This window comes from Athene cunicularia, assembly GCF_003259725.1.
Source record: "Athene cunicularia isolate RWA chromosome 4 unlocalized genomic scaffold, athCun1 chr4_part3, whole genome shotgun sequence".
NCBI lineage: Eukaryota > Metazoa > Chordata > Aves > Strigiformes > Strigidae > Athene > Athene cunicularia.
The window spans coordinates 10724584-10745200 of NW_020799100.1; the positions used below are offsets into that span (position 1 = coordinate 10724584).

General features: G+C 43.9%; 1 protein-coding gene and 1 non-coding gene across 3 annotated transcripts in view; both read right to left on the reverse strand.

Moving 5' to 3' along the window:
* Nucleotides 1-12241: 12241 nt before the first annotated feature.
* LOC113480262 lies at nucleotides 12242-12389 on the reverse strand. Its single transcript, XR_003398451.1, has one exon. It is a non-coding gene; the product is annotated as a U1 spliceosomal RNA (small nuclear RNA).
* Nucleotides 12390-18401: 6012 nt separating this feature from the next.
* Nucleotides 18402-20617, reverse strand: part of ARHGEF9 (Cdc42 guanine nucleotide exchange factor 9) — a 180975-nt gene continuing 178759 nt past the window's right edge. Inside the window, exon 12 of one of the 2 annotated variants that reach the window (XM_026848418.1) lies at nucleotides 18402-19965. In XM_026848418.1, coding sequence (XP_026704219.1) covers nucleotides 19953-19965 — 13 coding nt within the window. In that variant the 3' untranslated portion in view covers nucleotides 18402-19952. The remainder of the gene's footprint in view (nucleotides 19966-20617) is intronic. The other variant, XM_026848419.1, reaches the window with a different exon arrangement.

Consider the following 20617-nt stretch of genomic DNA (forward strand, 5'->3'; position numbering starts at 1 on the left):
GGTTGTCAAAGTGTATGAGATCACAGATACAGATTTTCATCTTATTTGTAGGACTCCTCTGTCCCCCAGCTATCCTAGGTGCTGTGGAGGTCAATGAGCAGGTATTGCTTACACTTGCCTATAAATTTCCATTGAAAAACAGTGATACTTTGGGAATCTCAGTACAGGACCAGCTGTTTGGGGATGCCAAACTGCATCACAGTTGAGTTATTGACCTAATTTTTCTATCATGGCACAGAGATGTTATGTGGTTTTTTAGAAGTCATTATAGATCTCTGAGCATGGGAGGCTCCTGGTCTTACTCTTTCAGTGAGAGGCTTAGATCTGCAATGAGGTATTTCTGCTAAGACCCTCTGTCAAATTGATGAGAACAAGATCCATTCAATGATTAATTTTAATAGTTTCCTAGGCTGAAATATGTACTTGTTCTATGTGTGTGCACGCGCGCGCACACACACACACACAAACCCTGATATATTTGATGTTGTACTTGTGGTTGCCTTGGAGGGAAGCCTCAACATTTTCCATATTCAACACGGATTAAATCTTTTTTCATTTTTCTTCAAAATTTTGCAGTGAGAGTGAAATTAATACTTCTTACCTCAATTTCAAAGCAAACAACCAAACCTCTCAGGGTCCATATCCCAGTGCGTGCAGATCAGCCTAACTGCAGTAATGGCAGTGGAGTTGCAAGAGCTGCTTTTTCCATGAATTCCACAAGAAATGACAGATCAAATACTTCCTCCTCCAAGTTTGCAAGGACTGAGTTCTATAGCCTTATGTGGAGCCTTTCCCATATTTCACCCTGTCCATCATGAAGTACCACACTAGAGTTTGTACCTAACAACCTCCTCCTGCTTTTTGGGACAACAGCCTCACAAACCAAAACCACGTTGCATTTCCATAGTGTCCTGCAGTGCACCCTCACTGGGCACTTTCCAGGGTTGGCCATTACAATTAATTAAGAGCAGTGCAGTGGAGCAAGGGGTTAAATGCCTATCTTAGTTAGTTTCAAAACTGTTGCAAATTGCATGCTCCAAATCACAGAAGGGAGCTGATGCCACGGGTGAGGAGCTATGGTTAAAAGAGCCCTGGCTGCTTCCCAGGGAGCTGAAGTACTAATTAGGGCCATGGACAGTCAGCTAATTCAGACCTTAATGAGCCCTAAGGGACTGTGAGATAACAAAAGCTCAGATGGGTACCCCACTGTGCAGCCTTGAAACAGTGCGGCTTTATTAATAAGAGCCTTGACAATAGGTGTAGCATCATACATGCAACTGGGAGGAAAGTGTGGAAAAGGAGCCTGCAAAATTGTATTGTGGAAGCAAGTTCAGCCTTCTCTAATGGCAGCTTTCACCCGTTGAAAAGCCTGATGTGCATCAGTAAGATTTGAGGTCTCTGTAGTGAAAGCCCAGAGAGCTGCGAAATGGGTTATTAGTCCATGGGTTGCAAAGAGAAATTAAACCTGTCCAAAGGTGAGACCAAAGTCTTCCTCTTGTTTTGAGGACTTTGGGGTGGATCTTAAATTTCTTCTCTGGTTGCTTTTTGATTTTGATTTGAAAAAAACCATGATGTCTTTCCTAGCCTTCATTTTCTTGGAAGGCATCATCTGTACAGGCATAGCAAGGATCTTTGTGTGTGCACAAGCAGGTCTGTGATCTGCCCTTGTCCCCCATGTGGAAACATTAACATTAACGCAGGACACTTCCATGCCTCTAAGATACAAACCAGATGTAAGGCAAAAAAAAAAGAAAACAAAAAAAAGCTCACAGTTGTCCTTGCAACCTGCTCCCAGAGAGTCCTGTGTACCTTTTTATCATCTTCGGTTGGCTTTCTCTAATGCACTATGGACTGTTTGTGGTCATGTATGTTTTCCTTTCCAGCAGAGCCTTCCACTCCTGGATATTTGTTCTTTTGAAGCATAACTAAATGATTTTGAACACAAACAAGGAGATTTCCTTTTTGGGGTGTATGCTGGCAAACATGGGGCCACCCATGCACTCCAGCCTGCTTAGCCAAAGCAAATACTCCCGTTTGCTCCTCTCTGGCTGCCAAGGCTGTGGGGCTCCATACCCTGCCAGAGGTGTTTGCTCAGAAGCAGGGGCACTAAGCATTGCTGCTGTCCTGGTCCCACTGTGCCTGTTTGTGTGCAAAGGCATCTTTGCTGGGCAGTGACGGGCAGGATCTGGCCTTTAATCACAGGTTTCTAGAAGGGCTTCTGCCGGTCGGGCTGTAGCACCAATTATCTCTGCATTTAGCCTATTGAGAAGTTAGGGGTAATTGACACAATTTTGCTTCAGAGCTCATTTTTAACGAATTAAATTTAAATTTAATTAACTATTTCTCACACTTCTATAGTTTTTGTCTCCTCAGTAAACTAAAATGCTAATGGTGGAGCAGATAAGCATAACATTAAGCTAGTTTTCAGAGGGTAATGAAGGGAAGGAAATCTCTGCACATGAGATGGATGTTCCTCACCAAAGAAGCATCTATGTTCCTTTTCCTCCCCATTGGCCCTATTTTTATATACATGTATTACATTATATGTATATGGGAATACTTTAGATGATGCAGTCCTTTCTGAAAAAAAAAAAAAAATGGCCTTTTTTTGCAGACTGCTCCAAACTTGATCTTCAGGGAGCCCAGGACCTCCTTCCCTGATGTGTAACTGTTGCTCCCTGGTCTCTGCAGTGCTGAGTCCATTCCATTAATCACTAATCCTTTCAAAACACTGTATGCAACTTTATTTTTATTTTGTATTATGTGTATCAAAGTAGGCCTGTGTTAAGCCTTTGAATATCAAGCCCCTGCAAGAGAGAAAAAATTTGTTAGCTCACCTGGAAGGGTCAATATGGCCAATGGTAAGAAAGATTAATTTTGTTTCCCTGCTAAAATAAAGGACGGGGCCTCGCTCCTTACCCTTGTTTACGCAGCTCAGGAACAGCTCCTTGTTTTATAAGTCAGGATCACACCCTTCCTCACATTGCTGAAGTGCATTTCCTGAGAAAGTACAACCTGTCTCCTCCATCTGCTGCTGCGATCAAAATAGCTGGGGGGGAGCTATCCTCCTCCTTCACCATGCGGGAAGTGTTACTCAAAAAAACAAACTGCGTGCAGCACCTGCAAACTGCCCCTGTGCACAGGGCTGGTCAGGCAGTGCTGCTGGTGGGAATACTTACCTCCTGGGGCACGCAGTTGTAAAGAGCTGGGAATCTGTGCTACCTGTGTTATGGTAGATGCTGTGCGGAGGTACCCAGGCTGGGTGCAGGAGTCCAGGGCACTCAGCACCGTCCTGCTGTGTCTGCGGGTGGTAGTTGACAGGTTCCCCCATCTGTACGACAGCCTTCCTATCTTTTGCAACCTGTGTGATAGCTTTGTTTTATTATATCTATATTTTGCTATTAATAGCTATCTTTGTAGCTATGTTTGGTCTTTTGCATCATCTCAGTATTAACAGCTTGTGCCCCTTAAATATCCCAGCCAGGCAAATGTGTTGCTTGCTACTACCCTCTCCTCTGCTTCTGCGCTCCTCCTGTGCTGCAAAGAACAATGTGTCCCTCCCACCCACATGTAACCTTCAGTGTTCGTAGCATGGGCAGTTTCTTTCTGGTGCTCTGGCTTTTCATACAAGTGCAAGTAGAAATGTTTGCAGCATAGACAGGAGAAAAAGTGCTTATTTTTGGCCTACTGAACTTAGTACAACAAAATAATGGTGACTTTTTGATCATTATTGCTAGCATGAAATCCTGAAGTTCTTTTCTAATATTCTTGACATATGAACCTTTGAAATTTCATTTTGCAATCTAAGACCCTAAGAAGAACATAAAATAGTAGAAGGTTGTTAAGAGTTGGGAGACCTGCAAGACAAATGCAGGTGTTTTCCTTGGCATGTAGTGAGTCTGTCTCATTTGGAGTTTCGCTTTAAGAAGCATTTTTAGACCAGATATGTGCTTTGCTACAATAATGTAAGGCTATTTGGTTTTCTTCTTGTAATTTTGAGTGAAATCTGCTATGCCATGCAGAATTTTCAATCAAAATTCCCCAGTGACAGTTCTGAGTCATCATTTTTAGAAAACAGCTATTGGAAGTCTCTTCTCCCCCCTTCTCAGCTTCCAAACCATTTAAAAGAACTGTAATAGAAACTAGAAGTGTCTTAATCAGAGATGAAGAAATTAAACACTGTTGAACACCACTCTTGCCCCCTTTTTCTGTTCCCACAGCCACCCACACATCTTTCTGCTATATCTCCTACCTCTCCCACATCAGCTCCTGGCTCCTTCTGAGTTTGGCACTCAGCAAAAACAGGGACCTAAAGGTAATGCCTGGATGTAAGAGGGAATTAATACACTTTTATGCATGTGTATAATCTGATCCTTGACTCTGGGATGGACAAAGGTATTGTGTTACTGCTGTAAGAGCATTATGTGCTTATTCTGGAGATCTCTGCAGCTGCTTGGTCATTGACTCTTGCAAGTATCTTACTCAATGCCATAGGGAGAATCTATCTGTATGATAGATATGATGTATGTGTCCACTGAAATGAAAATAATATTATGATGTGGTGAAATCCCTCTGGATTCTCTGCATCTTACTTCCAGCTGAAATACAACATTTGTGGATGCTCCACTGAATGAGTTTGATCAGGGTATTTAGCTGGAAACAACTCTCTTCTAAGCATTGAAATATTTTTTATTTATTTATTTAAAATCATAAATATGAGAAGACAAAAAAAACCCCCCAACCAACTCAAACTCCAAATCCACATGTCTGTAGGAGTCATGAAGCAATAACCTTCTGTTTAAGTCTGGTTTCCTGCTACCACTGCTCACCCCTAGCAGTGAAATACATGGAGGGAAGCTGTAGAGTCAAATGGAAAGTGAAGGGAAATACGATTCTCCAGATATTTTGCAGCTTTGTCATTAGAAAACTGAGTAGCTGGAAGAGCTGTGTTTGGATTAGGAATTCCTCATCCCTCCCTGTGCTTAGCTCCCTTCTCCCTTTTCACCTCTGACTTACTCAATGTAGAATTCATTAATATGACAATGATACAGGAGACAAGTGCTGGTCAGTTATTTTGCCTCTCTTCCTAAGTCAGTCCTCCTTCCCTCCCTCCTGCTCCTTAGCTGCTTTCTTCAGCACCATCCTTGTTCCTACACTTTGGGCAATGACAGGGCCCAGAAGGACTTTGGTGTATTGGTTCCCATCTGGAACTCCTTTTCCCTGGGTTTTGCCAAGTGTCTCACACATGTGGTGAATAAGCCCTACTTTGTGTTTTCCCTCCTCACCACTGTTTAATGGCCATTTCCTGGGACATAAGAAAAATAATTAGCAAAGCTCACAGCAATAACAAACCATGAAAATCTTTGCTCTCCAATTCAACTGTTTGACATTATCAAGGAGAAGAAATGTGAAATGGTAACACTCTTTAATTCATTAATGTGTTAATTGATTTAATGAAATTTGTTTGCAGCCACTTAAAACAGTCTCTCTTCTCTGCTTTACATTAACTGCAAGTACAAAGCGTATGGAAGACAAAGCTGCTGCTTGCACAAATAAATGAAAATACTGTGATACAGTGTAAGTTGCCTGAAAGCAAAAATCAAATTCTCTCCTGTTCTGCTGAATTTGGTATGCATCAAAAATACAAACTTTCTGCATTTCCAGTACTCTGTGAAGAAGAAAAGGGCAATCTTTTTTCCCCATTAATAACAAGCACCTAAGGGGCAATCAGAACAGAATAACAGGGAGCAGCCCAATTTGGTGATTTTTTTTTTTTTTTTTTTTTTCAAAAAAAACCCCCCTCATCAATCTACTGTCATAGATGAATGCTAGTGAGAGAATTGGGACTTAGAAATGAAATGGAGTTGTTGTCTTATAGTGTGTCTCCTTTCAGAAACGCTTCCAATGGTATTTATTTTTTGTATTGATTTCAAGAAGCTCTGGCTGCAATACAGATACTCTTTTGGCATGAATGCTTCTCTTGAGTATATTTTCCAGGTGGATTTTTGAACATAGATATATAGTTGAGAAATCAAATCATCAACGCAGCAATGCAGACAAAGGGAATGGCTTCAAAGGTTAACCCATTGTAATGGTTTGGCATTACTTTCTCAGCATATTTGCCTGGACATTTTAAACCAAAGATGCTATTGCTTTCAGGAGAGAAGAGCCCTTCTTCCCCCCCTTTCTCTCTAAAAGTCTAAGACACATCCAGAATGACGCTCCTAGAGACAGGAAAAAAAGCAAGGGCAGATTGCTTAATTTGAAAGAAAACAATTTTTTTTTCTCCCATTTTGTTTTAAGTTGAGATGGACTTTGATAAAACAGGTCTGGGTGGGAAGGGATGTGTCCTCCCTTACTTCTGATGGAAACATGGCTAGATGTGCAGGCAGAGCACTGACAGGCAATGGGTGTTTCCCTCACTGAAATAAAATATAAATTGAACTTTCATAGGTGTTCTCCCCTCTGCTTTCCCCCAGGAAGAGTTTCCCCCAGAAAAATGTTTTGCTGGGTCAACTAGCTGGCCAGTTTGGGTCATCTCCATGGGAAGCTTTGATTTTGAAAAGCAGTTTGAGGCTGAAACAGGGCTGCATTCAGGGCATTAAGGATCTTTCTAACTGAGCACAATGGAAATGGGAACCATGGACCAAGATAGTTTCTTCTGTTGCTTTCCAACATGTGTTTGTCTGAGTGGTGTCAGAGAACAACCTGCACTGATGAAGATGGAAGGACTATGAAGTACTGACACTGTGATTATTGCTACTGTGAAGCTTCCAACTATGTGGGGTTTAAGAAGAGTTCAGGCATCTGAAAAAGCATTATCTTAACATTTGGCAAGATGAAAATCTGGAGGAGAGAGTATTAAAAATTTGCTTTTCATTAACACAAGCTAATTAAATAATTTAGCTAGCACTTTCAGTACTCAGAGCATGCAGCCACATACTATTTTGAGTTTTCTCTTGTTTTTCTGCCAAGTTCTAGTCTCCAGACCGGCTTTATTTTTGAGTGGGAACTAAGGACTTTTGGACAATGTCAAGCATCATCCACTGGATCTGCTAATTTGTGGCTAGATTGTGCAACTGTTACCCAGCCAATGTGACTAATTTTAGATGTGCCTTGCAGGGAAAGTGTGGGACAGCTTTGCTCAAGTACAGACTACAGGAACAGCCCTGAGCACAAGGATTAATTGTTTAAGAATATAGTACAATCATGAGTAGGGCTCATATGATGTAACCCTTCCTTTTAATTCTTCGTTGGTAATGTGAACTTTGCTGTAGTCAAGGGTTTCCTGAGAATATTATCTATAATACACTTAGTTGTTAAAAACATTATATTTCTCAGTAGCAGCACCTCACCCTTTCTATGGTTTCAGCATACAATCTGGGAAAAGGGGTTTTCTCCCGTTCGTTGTGGATTCATCTCTTTGCCATTATCCTTCTCATGTCTTTGTTGGATGTAGACTTTGTTTTCCTTTAATAAACTTATTTTGAGCTCAATAAAGTACACTTGAGATACCATCCTTCCCAGGCTGCCATGCTGCTGCCTAAGCAAACATATTCTTTCTGGAGCACTTCATGTAGGGTGTTTTTTTCTTCCACCAGTAAGTAGTAAAGCTGCCCTAAAATACATGTGGTGCTTGGACTGGAATATTGTTTCCCAAGAAAGGCTGAAATCCTGCAAGTCAATGGTAAAACCTTGACTGACCGTAGTGAAGTGAGGATGAAGGGAGATTAGTCAGTATATAATCTCAATAAAACTGGGAATATCTGGGTGCATCACATGCAGAAAGAACAAAACCCAGACCCAGCTTCTCACTCAGCAGATTGCAGAAGCTGATGCACTCACTCCCTGCTCATCCTCCACTTTTCAGCTCTGAGTGAAAGCTGGGCTGCCTGGAGGTGAGGGTGGATCTGGGCCTCTGTATCCCCAGAGTGGTTTACCAGGTCTTGCAAGAGGCTTGTTCCTGGGAGAGAGTTGGCTAGCAAGACTGAAGAGAGCCTGGTGTAAGGAAAGAGGGAAATCTGCAACAAAATCTGAGAGGAGACTTCATACTGAGATGATTGTGCAGAAGAGTCAAAAAATCAAGTTTATAATGTGGACAAAAGTGCCACGATTAGATCCCAGTGTTTGCTAGATTAATTCAGAGAAGAATTCCCCATAGACTTCACTAAGCTTTCAAGGAGGCTCTTCCTGTGCTGCTGCTGCCAGATTTGGTTCAGTTTATCTCCAGCAGGGCTTTGCCTGGTGAGACTAAAGCTCCAGCACCTTTCCTGAGGGCAGCGTGAGTGCCTCAGTTACGGCCAGCAATGCATACTGTTTCATAGGTGGTATTTCTCTCTGCCTGTAGGACCCTGCAGCTGGCTATGAAGTATTGCTAACAGAAACCTTTGCATGGAAGAAGCGTGGGGGGGAATCCATTGCTGCAGCCCAGGGAATGAGGAGAGATGGGCCAGGGCCATAGATTTGATCTTAAAGGTCTTTTCCAACCTAAATGATTCTGGGATTCTATGGTTCATGTCTGGCTTGTTCTCAGCAGCAAGAGGAGGTTTTCTCAGCAGTAAGAGGAGGTTTTTCTCAGTCTCATCCCTTCCATTAAAATGGTTATCCTAAGGGAGTTTCTACTTGCTATCTAGTTTGAAATACTTTTTTTTTTGTCCCCTTCACTGCTGTCATTTTGTTGTCATAGCTCCTGATTGCTCAGTGCTGTTCATTTATATCACCAGAGCTCAGGTTTTATTCCTATGATCAGGAGCTTACAGATGCCTTTCGCAAAGTGCCACGTGCATCAGCAGCCATGTCCATCACTCCTATAAATGGTGCCTTTTCCCACTATTGGCAGTAGCAGTTTTAACCTCTATGCCGGGCTCACTGCTAATTTACCGCACTCATAAGACACCTCTATGCCTGCCTGCAACTGCTTAATGGAAACTCGGCTACAGTGAGAGGCAAAAAAAGAGCGAGAGAAAATGCTCAGGAAGAAAAGCAGGAGAGAGAGCAGCCTCTGTACCATAGCAAGAGCCAGTTTTTCAGGAGGGAGCTTTGCAGATGTTGATGGAAACCTGCCCCAGGTCTGGAAGGACATGCACAGACCAATGCTTGAGAACTGGCTGTGGGGAGGCACCATGGTTCGGTTGGAAATGGAGAAGGACAATTATTAATGCAGGATATGAGCTGATAGCTAGCAGAGAGTGGGCTGGAGAGGAGTTTGCAAGGGAAAGCCAAGAGCTCTCCAAGCCAAAGGGCCCCTTGTCTCACTGCTTTCTCCAGTGAGAGAAGGTGAAATGAGGGGGCTGTGAAGCAGGGCTGGCACTGCCTGGCCAGGGCGATATGGTGCTCTCTGCACTTGCACTGACTGCTGGTGCAAAAATGGAAAAAATGGAAAGCACAAAGAGAAATTATTGAAACCAACAGAAGGTGAGAAAGGGCTGCTGTGCTCCTGCCTTGGCCATTGTTCCCAAGATATTTCAGAGATGTCCTGTCTAGCTGGGATCTAGGCTCCATCAAACTAATTTTGAATTTAAAAGAGTTCTAATCATGCCATTTACTGCCCTCTCAATTGCATTTGACTCAATCCATGGGACCCAAGCAACTAAAGTTAGGGGTGTCCTTAACCTGGGCTTCAGGTGCAACCTTAACAGCTTGTACCCTAGCACCTGGGTAGTGGGGTAAGGTGACAAGAGGTATGGGTGGCAATAAGAGGTGCCATAAGAAGTTGCAGTGTGCTCCCAGGCCAGGCAGTGTCAGGACACCCCTCACGTCTCATGTGCTGATTTTTTATCATTACTAAAATGAATAGGGAGGGGGGTCTGTGTGTGCACACAGCACCCAAGCACAGTGCTTTCCCTAGCTGTGCTGTGCTTCTAGGCACCATTACACAAAACCCAAGAAATAATGTCACTAGAAGAAATGCTGCTTTTTAAATGACTCGTTCATGGCTTTGTTTCAGCCGTTACAACATTGTAGAACTAATGGCCAATCACTAACATTACAGCAATGTCCTTGTCACAAGGGAATGCACACACTGAGCTTTATTTGTGTAATATCATCGGGCTGGCAGATAATGAGAAAGAAGAATTTTTGCTCATAAACTGCAGCACATGTTAAAAATCACAAGTAGAAAGCAAGAGAAGCTTGTGAATCACCTCGCTGATCAAGGATTTACAACTCTCAGTGCTGGTCAGAGCAGGGGAACATAGGGTGATGACAGAAGTCCGCATTTTTGAACAAGCTGTACTAGTAAGATGTGTCTGGGAAGCAGGAAGGCAATTAATTAAATACAAAAAGAAATACAAAATGCAAAGTGGAGAGGAAAGGAAGGAGAGGAAGGAAAGAGAGAGAGAGAGAGAGAGGGAGGAAAAGAAAGGAAGAAAAAAAAGAAGGGAAGATATACATCAATTTGGAAGTCTAAAGCTATGCAGAGGAGTGGGAGCAGAACCCCTCTGAGCCCTGCTGAAGGCTCTGCAGAAATGCTGGGGTTGGCAGTTGCTGCAGCCAGGGCTCGGTTCAGCTTGGATGGACGTGTGGCAGGTTGGGCAGTCCAGCGCTCCCTTATGGCCTGCTGTGAGAAAAGGGATACAACGTGGGCCTTGGCTGGGACTAGATAGCCATGCTGCTCAGGGTGACTGGCAAGAGGGGAGCAGGTGGATGGGCTACAGAGTGAGGAAGTAAGACAGGAAAGCAGGTGGAGAACATGGCTTCTGACATGTCCCCAGGCTGCGGGGGCAGGAGGTGGTGAGCTGGCTCGCCAAGGGATGGGCTGGCCATGGGGGTACCAAGATGGGCTGGGGACACACGGTGCTGGGCAGCTGCCCTGGGCCTGGGCTGCTCTTTGGGGCCAGCTGCATGTCAGCCTCTCCACCACCATCTGGCTGGAAATGCTTTCTGCTTCTTCAGAGAGGGGCAGCAGCAGTGGTGTTACAAATGTCTGGTGTGGCACTGCAGAGTGGCCCTTAGGAGTGGCCAGCGGGGCGGTAAGAGGCAAGCATTAACTGGGCTTGAAGAGACTTTGGCTGTGCTGTGCGGGGTCCCCGGGAGGCTGCCATTGCTACAGCAGACACCACCATCTCTGCACCAGCTTCCCTTCGATCTGTACTGGCTTTGTTCACTTTGTAAGCCCTCAACCTTTCCGTTCCTTTCAAATACTGCTGAAATTTCTTACACTGGCATGCTTGAACCGATGTCCCCTAATGTACACCCTCTTCCCACCACCCTACTCTTCCAGTCTAACCATTCACTAGCTTTAGCACTGAACTCTATTATCAGGAGCCAAATAATAGCAACGCTTCTTTGAGAGCAGCTTTAAGTTATACGAGCCATAAGTCAAGAGGAACAATTTTTTTTTAAAAAAAAAAATCAATATATTTTGCTTAGACAAGCATTACTGTGTCATTCATTTGCTAAGTCTTTTTACAGTCCACTTAGCCTGCAATCTGCCTGCTGTTTGCTCTGAGTGCTCTGCTAGACTGGACAGGGACAGTAACTGTGATCAGCTTTGCTAGCTGGTTTTTTTATGCTTAGTTTCACTTGAAGGGTCTCTGCTGCAATGTTTGGATAGAAACACTGCGGAGACATGATTATTTATTTAAACCATCTGTTTCCATTGGCACAGAGATAGCCCATCACAGTATTTCTGTTGGTCTTCAAACTCTTTGCACACCTGACAGTGGCCGTACATCTTAGCAGATCCAAATGAACAGAGCCTGCTGTTAGGAGCAGTTCATGCTAGTTTGTGCAGGTATAAATAATGTCTGTCACTGAAGGCAATGCCCTTTCTCTGCTGCCCTCTCTGAATTTCTTATCCTCCAGCCTGGGAATAGCACAGGAATTATAACTAGGTGGGAGTGGAATTCAAACTGGCATTTCTACAGCAGTTTCTATCAGCCTTTCTCTTCCAGTAAAAGCTTTTTGTTTGTGTTTGGTGCAGGATAAGTATGGCCTTTAACCCTCTACATGACTGGGTATTACTAACATGCCTTTCCATGAAAAGCCCACAAAATTATAGAGAGTCAGGGCAAAAAACAGTGCTGAGCAATCTCCAAATCGCTCTCCCCCAGGGTTGTTATCTCTGGCTTTTTAGGGACCTGTTATTTCTTAACTGTAAAAATCCCCATTAGCTCCTGACCCTGCTTCTAGTCTCTAATGCAGATGAGTCTGTCTGGGAGTATGAACACTTTAACAGTGAATGTGGGCTGTTGTGGGTGCTGCCTATTGGGTACGTGCTTTGATTTCTTTTTCACTTCCCCAGGAGACAACATGAACATAGGCCCCACTACCTCAAATTACACCATCCAGTTTCCCATGTGTTGGTAAATCAGTGGGGTCAGCATGCCCAAGGTGCAAGAAGTGGATGGGAAAACCCAACCGCCTGTTTCCCTTTGCCAGGTAAGTGTTGTTACCACCCGCTCCAGCATAAAACCACATTGTATCTGCACACAACAAACATCTTGTTTCTCCCTGTCCAGAGATGTCATTAATCGAGTCCCTGGGTAGTGCTAAATTGTATGAAAGGCTGAAACCACTCATCTGTAATCAGGCAACAAAATCAAACTTGTTTAATGGTACATCCAGACAGTAAAAATAAGGCCAATGTAACTGCGCTAGCAACACCGATAACAACAGCATGACACATCCTGGAGCAATTTGGCTGCGTGCTCACCTCCCCAGCCAGCCGGCAGCACGCGCAGCCGGTGCTGCGTGCAGCGGGCAGGCCACACGCGTCCGTCAGCCCCTTCCCTGCAGCAGACTAGAATTTTGTGGTTTTCTCCATCCGTTTGCTTTTGCCCCTGGCGATCCTGCCCACACCTGACAAGCAGGCTGTGAGTACCGCACGCAGCCGGAATCCAGGCTGGGGCAGGTGCTGCAGGCAGGATACGTACCTTGCATGTCAAAGCCCCTTTAGCATCACCTTTGCAGTCACCTTTACCATCACCAGCAAACAGCAGATGCCTTCAGGCAGCGATTCAGCAGGACCAAACGTGGTGGCTTTGTGGGAAGCCTGCACACTTGCAGTCCTTAGAGAATGGGCACAAACCATCCTGGGAGCAGAACCAGAGACCACGTCACCCATCTCGGCTCTCACCACAGCTATGAGTATTTATTGTATTTGCTCCTATTTTCTTTTCCTGGTCCAAAGACTCTGGATTTCCTTTGTATAGCATGAAACCACCGCAGCAGCAGGGCTGGCCAGGGACTCCTCTCTTGCTGCCCTGTATCTGTGGGGGAGTGAAACTTTGAGGAAATCGGTGCATTGGTCACATATTCCCTCAAAAACCAGCCTGTAGAATAAGGGCTCTGTTAAGGTAGGTGGCAACATGGTTACATCTCCCCTCGACAGGACTAGAGAATAACCCTCCCTGTTCCTGACCCACCTCATGTGTACGCACCGCACCCACCATGTAATAGGCACCAGTGCTTTTACCTGTTGGAGTAGGGCTCTAGGTGACTGCCACAGGCTTTTGTGTCACTTGGGTGTGAGGTCCCTCTGCAGCTGGCCATGGACACCAACACAACAAAGCTTGGCTCCAGTCAAACCGAAAAATAAATTGCTAAATGCAAATGATGTGTTTTAGGCCAGATAAGGCAGAAAGTGACAGATTTTTTTTTTTACAATTACACCCTTAGTGCAATTTGCCTGTCTTGTTTGCTGGATTTGGGCCTGTGAGGCTCTGTAAAAAGGGCACACTTTCACATCAGCTGAGAACTGGATGGGGAGCAGAGTGTGCTGTAAGGTTGCTCATTTCTGGCACAGGAAAAGCACTGGTCTGGCAGCTAGAGAGTTAAAATACAGCAAATTGCACTTCTTTGCATTTATCCAGCTACCAAACAGAAAACAAAGAACAAATGTGATAGCACAAATATGTGGAAAGCAAGTCCACTTTAAGACATGTTAAAATACCTTCAACTCAAAAAAACCTGTGGCCTGGGCAGCACGGGAGTGACTGATGGTGGAGGAGTTATCAAATGTCCAGGTCAGCCAGCATCGAATTGATATTAAAATGACCTGGGCAATACAGTTCAACAAAGCTCTGCTCAGACCATCACCTAGACAGGCCAGCTCTCACCTGGGATGGTGACATAGCCTGTGACAAAGGGCTTCCTGGGATAAAGACAACAGTGACTTCCAGTTCTGTAAATGACTTACTGTTCAAACCTGCTGCTCTCTTCACATTTCTGCAGTGAATGTGATACGGTATCAATCCAGCCTATATAAAACCTGCCTTAAAAATCACTGTCTTGAGGTACTTCCTTTTAAGTGGCTGAGCTAAACTATTTCCAAGCATTTCCAGTCTGGATCAGCCCAGTCACTAACCCCTTGGATCAAGTATTGCTTTCAGTTACACCTGTATTAAGCCTGTGGTTGTTGTTGTTCGGTTGTTCTGACTGTTGAGAAAAGTCATGAGTCAGGTTTCTTCTTTTTTTTTTTAATAACCTCAGTTACACAATTCTAGGAAAAAGAATCCCGCTGATTCAGAGGAGCCTCTGGATGCTATTGTAAGAGGTAAGAGAAGCCCCACTGACATGGATGATGGCTGTTACTTGTTTGGCATCACCAGCCAGGGCAAACCAAGCTGTGGGCAAGAGCCACCTATTTTCTGATTCCATATGAACGTGCAAAGGCTTGAATACACACATCCACAGCCTCTGAGTATTTGCTTCATGTATAAAAGCTTCACAGCTTTTCTAAGTTGTGAGCTACAGAGAACCAAAGATACCAATATAGCCTCTTACTGCTTCTCCATGTATTAAAAAGAGAATAAAACTTCTTTTCTGAAGTTAACTTCCACTGACTTCCAGGACCAGCCAGGAAGATGCCACAGAGTCTCTTGGAGCCTGAATTCTCAGAGGTTATTTATAAGCCAGTTTAGTACCATGATTTATTCTGAAAAACCTAGATCCTAGCATAAACGTGTGTCTGCTCCCCTCCAGCTATACAGTGGGTATAAAAGCCAGACAGTCTCTAGTTGCGTACGTTAGGGCTCTCTGCTATTATAGCAACAGGGCAAGAAGGCGCGTGTGTATGAAGATCTGTGTGTGTACTCATCTCTGCTCAAAATGCGATTACCAACTCTTCTCCCCAGCTGTGAGCCACAGAGGTAGCCAGCAGTGACACACACTTGACAAGATGCCCCAGAGCACAGCACTTTTTCAAGGACTGATGTTTTCTTTATGAGGCAAGTGTTTCTGCAAGGGTTTAACTTTTCTATATATTCTCCTAAATGAAAACTAAAAAGCCTGCAGTGCTCCTGTCTTGGAGATTATTTTCTTGCTGCTGTAACCTGTACTGAAAGAAGAGGAAAGTGGTCCATGTCCCTTGGACAATGTGCACACCACCAGACTGGCTTTGGCTGCTGTGTCAACACCGAGGTGCTGGAGGAAGGTTTGGAAATGGGCCTTGGGGGGCTCTTGGAACAGGGAAACACTTTTGAGCCATTGCTGCTGCCAAGCCCAGCCTGTAGAAAGGGCTGAGCCCAGAGACCCTGTCAAACCTGCAAGAGGCTACAAATTACTGTGGCTCTGAAATGAGGAGATGCAAATCTTCACCAGGATGCATTTTGCCTGGAAAGAGCTGGAAAAAAAAGGATGTGAACATTAAAAGCATTTAAGAAATACCATGTATCTCTTCCATAGCAAAGGTAAGAGATTCAGACAAATAAACACAGTTTTAAATTTTGTACCTGCAGTTTTGGGGAGATTATATTTGCAGTTAAACAATTAGTGTCCTTCCTTAGCAGCAAAGGATTGCAAAACCCTCAAGTGGACAGTGCTTAGAAACTCTTCAAAACACCAGTCATTCCCGCTGCATCCCCAGCAACATGCAATTCCAGTTTGTTCTTTAATAACCCAGCACAGATGGTTCATTACACGCTTTGGAGGATGCTGACCTGGTATTGTACTTAGTGCAAAACCTGGTGCTGCTTCTTAGCTACAGAATAACAAGAAAATTCATTGTTTGGGGTAGATTGGGATCTGTAATCCCAGCACAATCAGTCAGATTGAAAGTCTGATTCCTTAAAAAGCAAAAGGTCAGCTGTAATACCATGGATATATACACACAGATAAAACAGAGATGGCTTTGATGTATAGAGTCACTCATACAACATTCCTGTCATATCACAAACATATGAGCCTAAAAGCTTTACTCATTCTACTACGGTTCCCAAGCAGCGCCAGGGCCCAACTCTGCCCTGCCGGCTGTACCCGGCGTCCCCACACATTTTGCACAACAACATGCCCTCAGCCACACAGCTCGGAAACTGCGCAAGGGGGTGAAGGAGCACGACAGACCATCAAAACAGGCAGAATCAATGGAGATGTTTTAAGTCATTTCCCTACTGGTCATCATTCATTCTGAGGACTGAATTCTGTACTTTGACGTGTAGGTAATAAAAACTTTGTTGCAAAATGGCGGATTTAGGCATGTGTTTCAAGTGAATTTCTGAATCAAGGTCTCAGATCAGCTGGCCACATCTGTCCTGCTGTGCCCCTACTGCTACCTTGGAGGGTCAGTTTGGTCTGTTATCCAGAAATACGGCCTAACGAACCTAGCACCCTGAAAGAGAAATTAATTTTAAACTGGGTTTCTTTGGTTTTTGTTTTTGTTTTATGCAACCCAAGTTCATAGTAGCTGGCTGAATGCTCGGTAGCTGGAGAATGCTAAAATCAAACTAACATTGTTGCTAGATGAACTATATAAGTGACTATCGACGACAGGCTGCAGTGGCAATCCCAGGCACGGAGTGCTCTTCTCGCTGACCACGCCAGGAAAGCAAGCCAGGCCTGGGAGCGTGTTGCAGGGGCATGGAGGTCGTTACTGCCCCTACGTAAGCTTTGCCGGTGCTCTTGCTCCCAGCACACATGCTGGGCAATTTGGTTTCTCCCCTATTCCCTCTTCGCCAGAGCTTTTTGTGGTACATTACACAGCTTGAGCAATGCACATGGCTCATGCTCGCCCTGAGAACTCCCCCTCCTTTCCCACAGCTCACATTTGCAAACTCAGAGGGGAATGCAAAATTCTGACACAATTAGCGCAAATTTTGGCCGCAAAGACCACAGTGTGGGTAGGAGAGGTGTTCTTCAAGGGGAGGTTTTATACCCAACTGCATGTTGGGCCAGCTCTCCCCAGCAGCATACTTGGGGAACTCTGCAGTGCCAAGCCTCCTGAGTGACTTCAGTTATGTGCCACAAGAGGAACAGGATCGCTTGGTCAGGTGAACCCCAGCGTGGCACCAACGGCCTCTTCATTGCGAGCAACAATGTAAGCAAGAGATAAAAGCTTGGCTTGGATTATTGCTGAAGCAGTAGGCAAATGTGAAGCTATGTTTGAGGCCTGGGTGACCCTGCTCCTGAACCTGCTCGAACTCTGGCCCTGCAGCTCACAGCTTTGCCTCTATCCCATCGCTCTCTTTCTCCCAGAGCAGAGCTGCTTGGCTTTTGCATCTTTTCATTCCCTCTGACTGGTTTCCTAATATGTGTGGGCTGAAGATGCAGTCAGTCCATGTGCCACCAATGTGGCCATCACTCACCCAGACAGGCACCCGCAGGACAGACAGGAAAGAGCAGAAGGTCAGTGTCATTACTGAAAATGTAGCTCTTTGGCTGCAGTTACTTATAGCAACCTGGTACATGTGCCTGTGTGTTTCTCCATGTGACAACAGGCATCGCTCCCAACCACTACCAGGTCTGGATGCCATGGTGCAATAACCCCAGTTTTCTTGGTTGTAATTGCATTTTTGGGCTATCTAGAAATACACAACTCAACTGTCTTACCTGCGAAATGCCACTGGGTTCCTGGAGAGAGCACTTTGCCTTTCAGGGGTAAAGCACCCGGTTCCTTCTCCCTGTGGGCACTTGCTCCCTCCACGCCAAGGGAAAACCAGGGCAGGAGCCTGCTGATCTCCTCGGGTTCAGCCTTCTGCAGCGGAGCAGCACGTGGCCAGGCTCTCTCCCCTCGAAAACCCACCCCCTGCTCTACTGCCACATGCTCTGAAATGCTGCTTATGTTGCTCACAAGGTATTTGTGATTAAATGTCTGTTTGGAGAATTCAGCTGTCTTGAAGTTGGGGTTGGAGCTGAGCAAAGGTCAGTAACAGAAAGCATTTTAAAACCATGTTTAGCAGAAGACTTGATCCAAGCTCCACTTAGAGCAACCCCTGCCAGCACTTGCAAGGCGGTATTTTGTCAGCGTTAAACCTCCAGCTACTCATTAATCATTTCACTCAGTTCAGATGGAGGACACAAAGCAAGAGGGAAGTGGGATATTTCCAGAACAAACCTATTTTTTTGGTTACACACGAATGTCTCAGTGTCTGCTTTGCTGACAAGCTGGAGCCCCACCCCAGCAATTCGTGCTCAGCCTTTGGGAAAAGAGTGAGACCGCTCTGAGGAAAATGATTTAAAATGCCTTCAGATGCCTTTTCACTTCTTTTTATTTAATTCCATAAATATTTTCATAAGGCTCAGTGTCTTTACAACACTTTTTTAAACACTTTTTTTGTTTTATACACACAACTTTGACACTTGTTTGACAGGGTCAAACAGTCCAATATAAACAAAATAATAAAACTGGCAAGTGCGGATCAGCTGGGTTACCAAAATCCTTTTTTTTTTTTTTTTTTTTTTTTCTCTTACTGTTAAAACCCCATTGGCTTCAAACTAGAATTTTAAAAACCTTTTTTTTTTTTTTTTTAAATTCTCTGCTACAAGTCCCTGTCGTCATAGTGCCTTTAAACTCCTACAGACTCTTCTTTTCTTCTTAAGGAAAAATAAGCTTGGTGATGCCATGCAGAACTTACAATAGCTACTAAATATACATGTTCCCTGAAATGTAGCTGCAATGAAAAGATGACAGAGCATAAAGAGAACAAAACCAGAAACCCAAAGCACCACAGTGTACTATCAATAACATTGCAATGGATGGCCAGTGACCATCCAGAAACTGAAACAAATTTCAAATATATTTCTCTATGTATTATTTTCTATTTACAACTGTTAGATGCACCTAGGTTGGTTCTTGTTTGATCTTTTTGGAGAGGGTAGGGAGGCGAAAGTCTTGAATTTAGATCCTCTGTTCTAGTGTTTAGGTCAAGGGGTAATGCATGTCATTTACCTAGGGAAGAGGGTATTTTTATTTTTTATATATATATATAGATTCAGCCAGAGAAATACCGTAAACATGTAAGTTTGTTACAACTCTCTTGTTTCTGCATATGGAATGGTAAGTGGGTTCCTCCTGTCTGGCATTGAAATGAAAGTCTGTATCAGATGCTCAGTCAAAATCACCCCAATCTGATTGCATCTGCGCTGCTTCCAGCGCGTTCGGACACGAGGCAGCCCAACCCTGCTCCCTATTGGGAAAGCCACAGTAGGTAGTAAAAGTGGGACCCAGTGCAGGTTCTTCTTTGTGACAATGCTCCATCTCTTGCAGCACCTTGGCAATTTATGGAGGGGAAGAGCTTTCTTGAATGCCATTGCCTGAGAGCCAAGCCCCTCTTCCCTCTGGAACAAACGCCTGCATCTGCTTTGCCTGCCGCCTGGCTTCGGCAAGCACGAGCAATGCTAGTTTGTTTTGGCTTTCCACTTAAGAAAGAAGCTGCGAGTCCAACAAGAGGCCTTGTCAGATCAAGCGAGTCTTGATTTATGATGCAAATAATGGTGTGGCGGTGGTGTTTCTTTTTTCCTAGTGCTGAATATTTAGGAAGCATCTTCTCATAAAAATTATGGATGTCTCATTCTCACTCTCTGAGGCACAAAACAGTAAATGAAGAGGCTTAACTAATGTGCTTGTTACTTTTTTTCCCTAAGCAATTAAAAAGGCAAAGGAATGGTGAAATTTTCATCATGTTGACAACAGTTTGTAATCTCTCTCTTTCTCTCTCTCTCTCTGCATCTCTCCAGCCATTCAGAAACAGTAAAACATTTCAGTTAACTTCTGAGAACCCACTTCATTCACTTCTTTAAATACCCATTCTGTTAAAGAAACAAAATAATATTTGCTACATATTCAATATTAAAATCTGACCATAAAAATGCAAAGATACAAAAGAGCATAAAAATAATTTCTGATATAAAATTGGGTTGCTTCCTATTTGGGATTCCTGGTGTTTCGCTGCTGCCTGTCACAGAGGGGCCACTCTTCCTCTTCAAAACACTAACCTGGCTTTGCTGTTTATTGATAGCTTCTAGATTACTAAAAAGTGCTGAGATTATTTTTGTACTTAAATAAAAACTATAGCCACTGCCTTGCAACATGCCTTGAAATAAAATAGGCTCCATGGAAATACTGACATCACGCTCTCTGCTCTTCCCATTCACTTGTATTTCTTAGGGGAAAAAAAAATGTATCTCCACATTATTTGGCCTGGAGTGCTTATGTGGTGTATCAGATTCAAAAGAAAAGGATAAACACCGTGATCAATCACTTCATCCACATTTTCAAAGGAGCTTGCAGAATAGCTCTGCAAGTTTTTAAGTTCATCTTCTAAATCTGGTTTAACAGTTTCATTTGCCCTAGGAAAAAAAAAAATCATCCTAGTGCACAATGGTCTGTTTTACAAGCTTAAACATAAGCTTTTGTGCTTGCAAACAAATGTACTTAAGGCTGAAATTGTAGGTTTGAAAA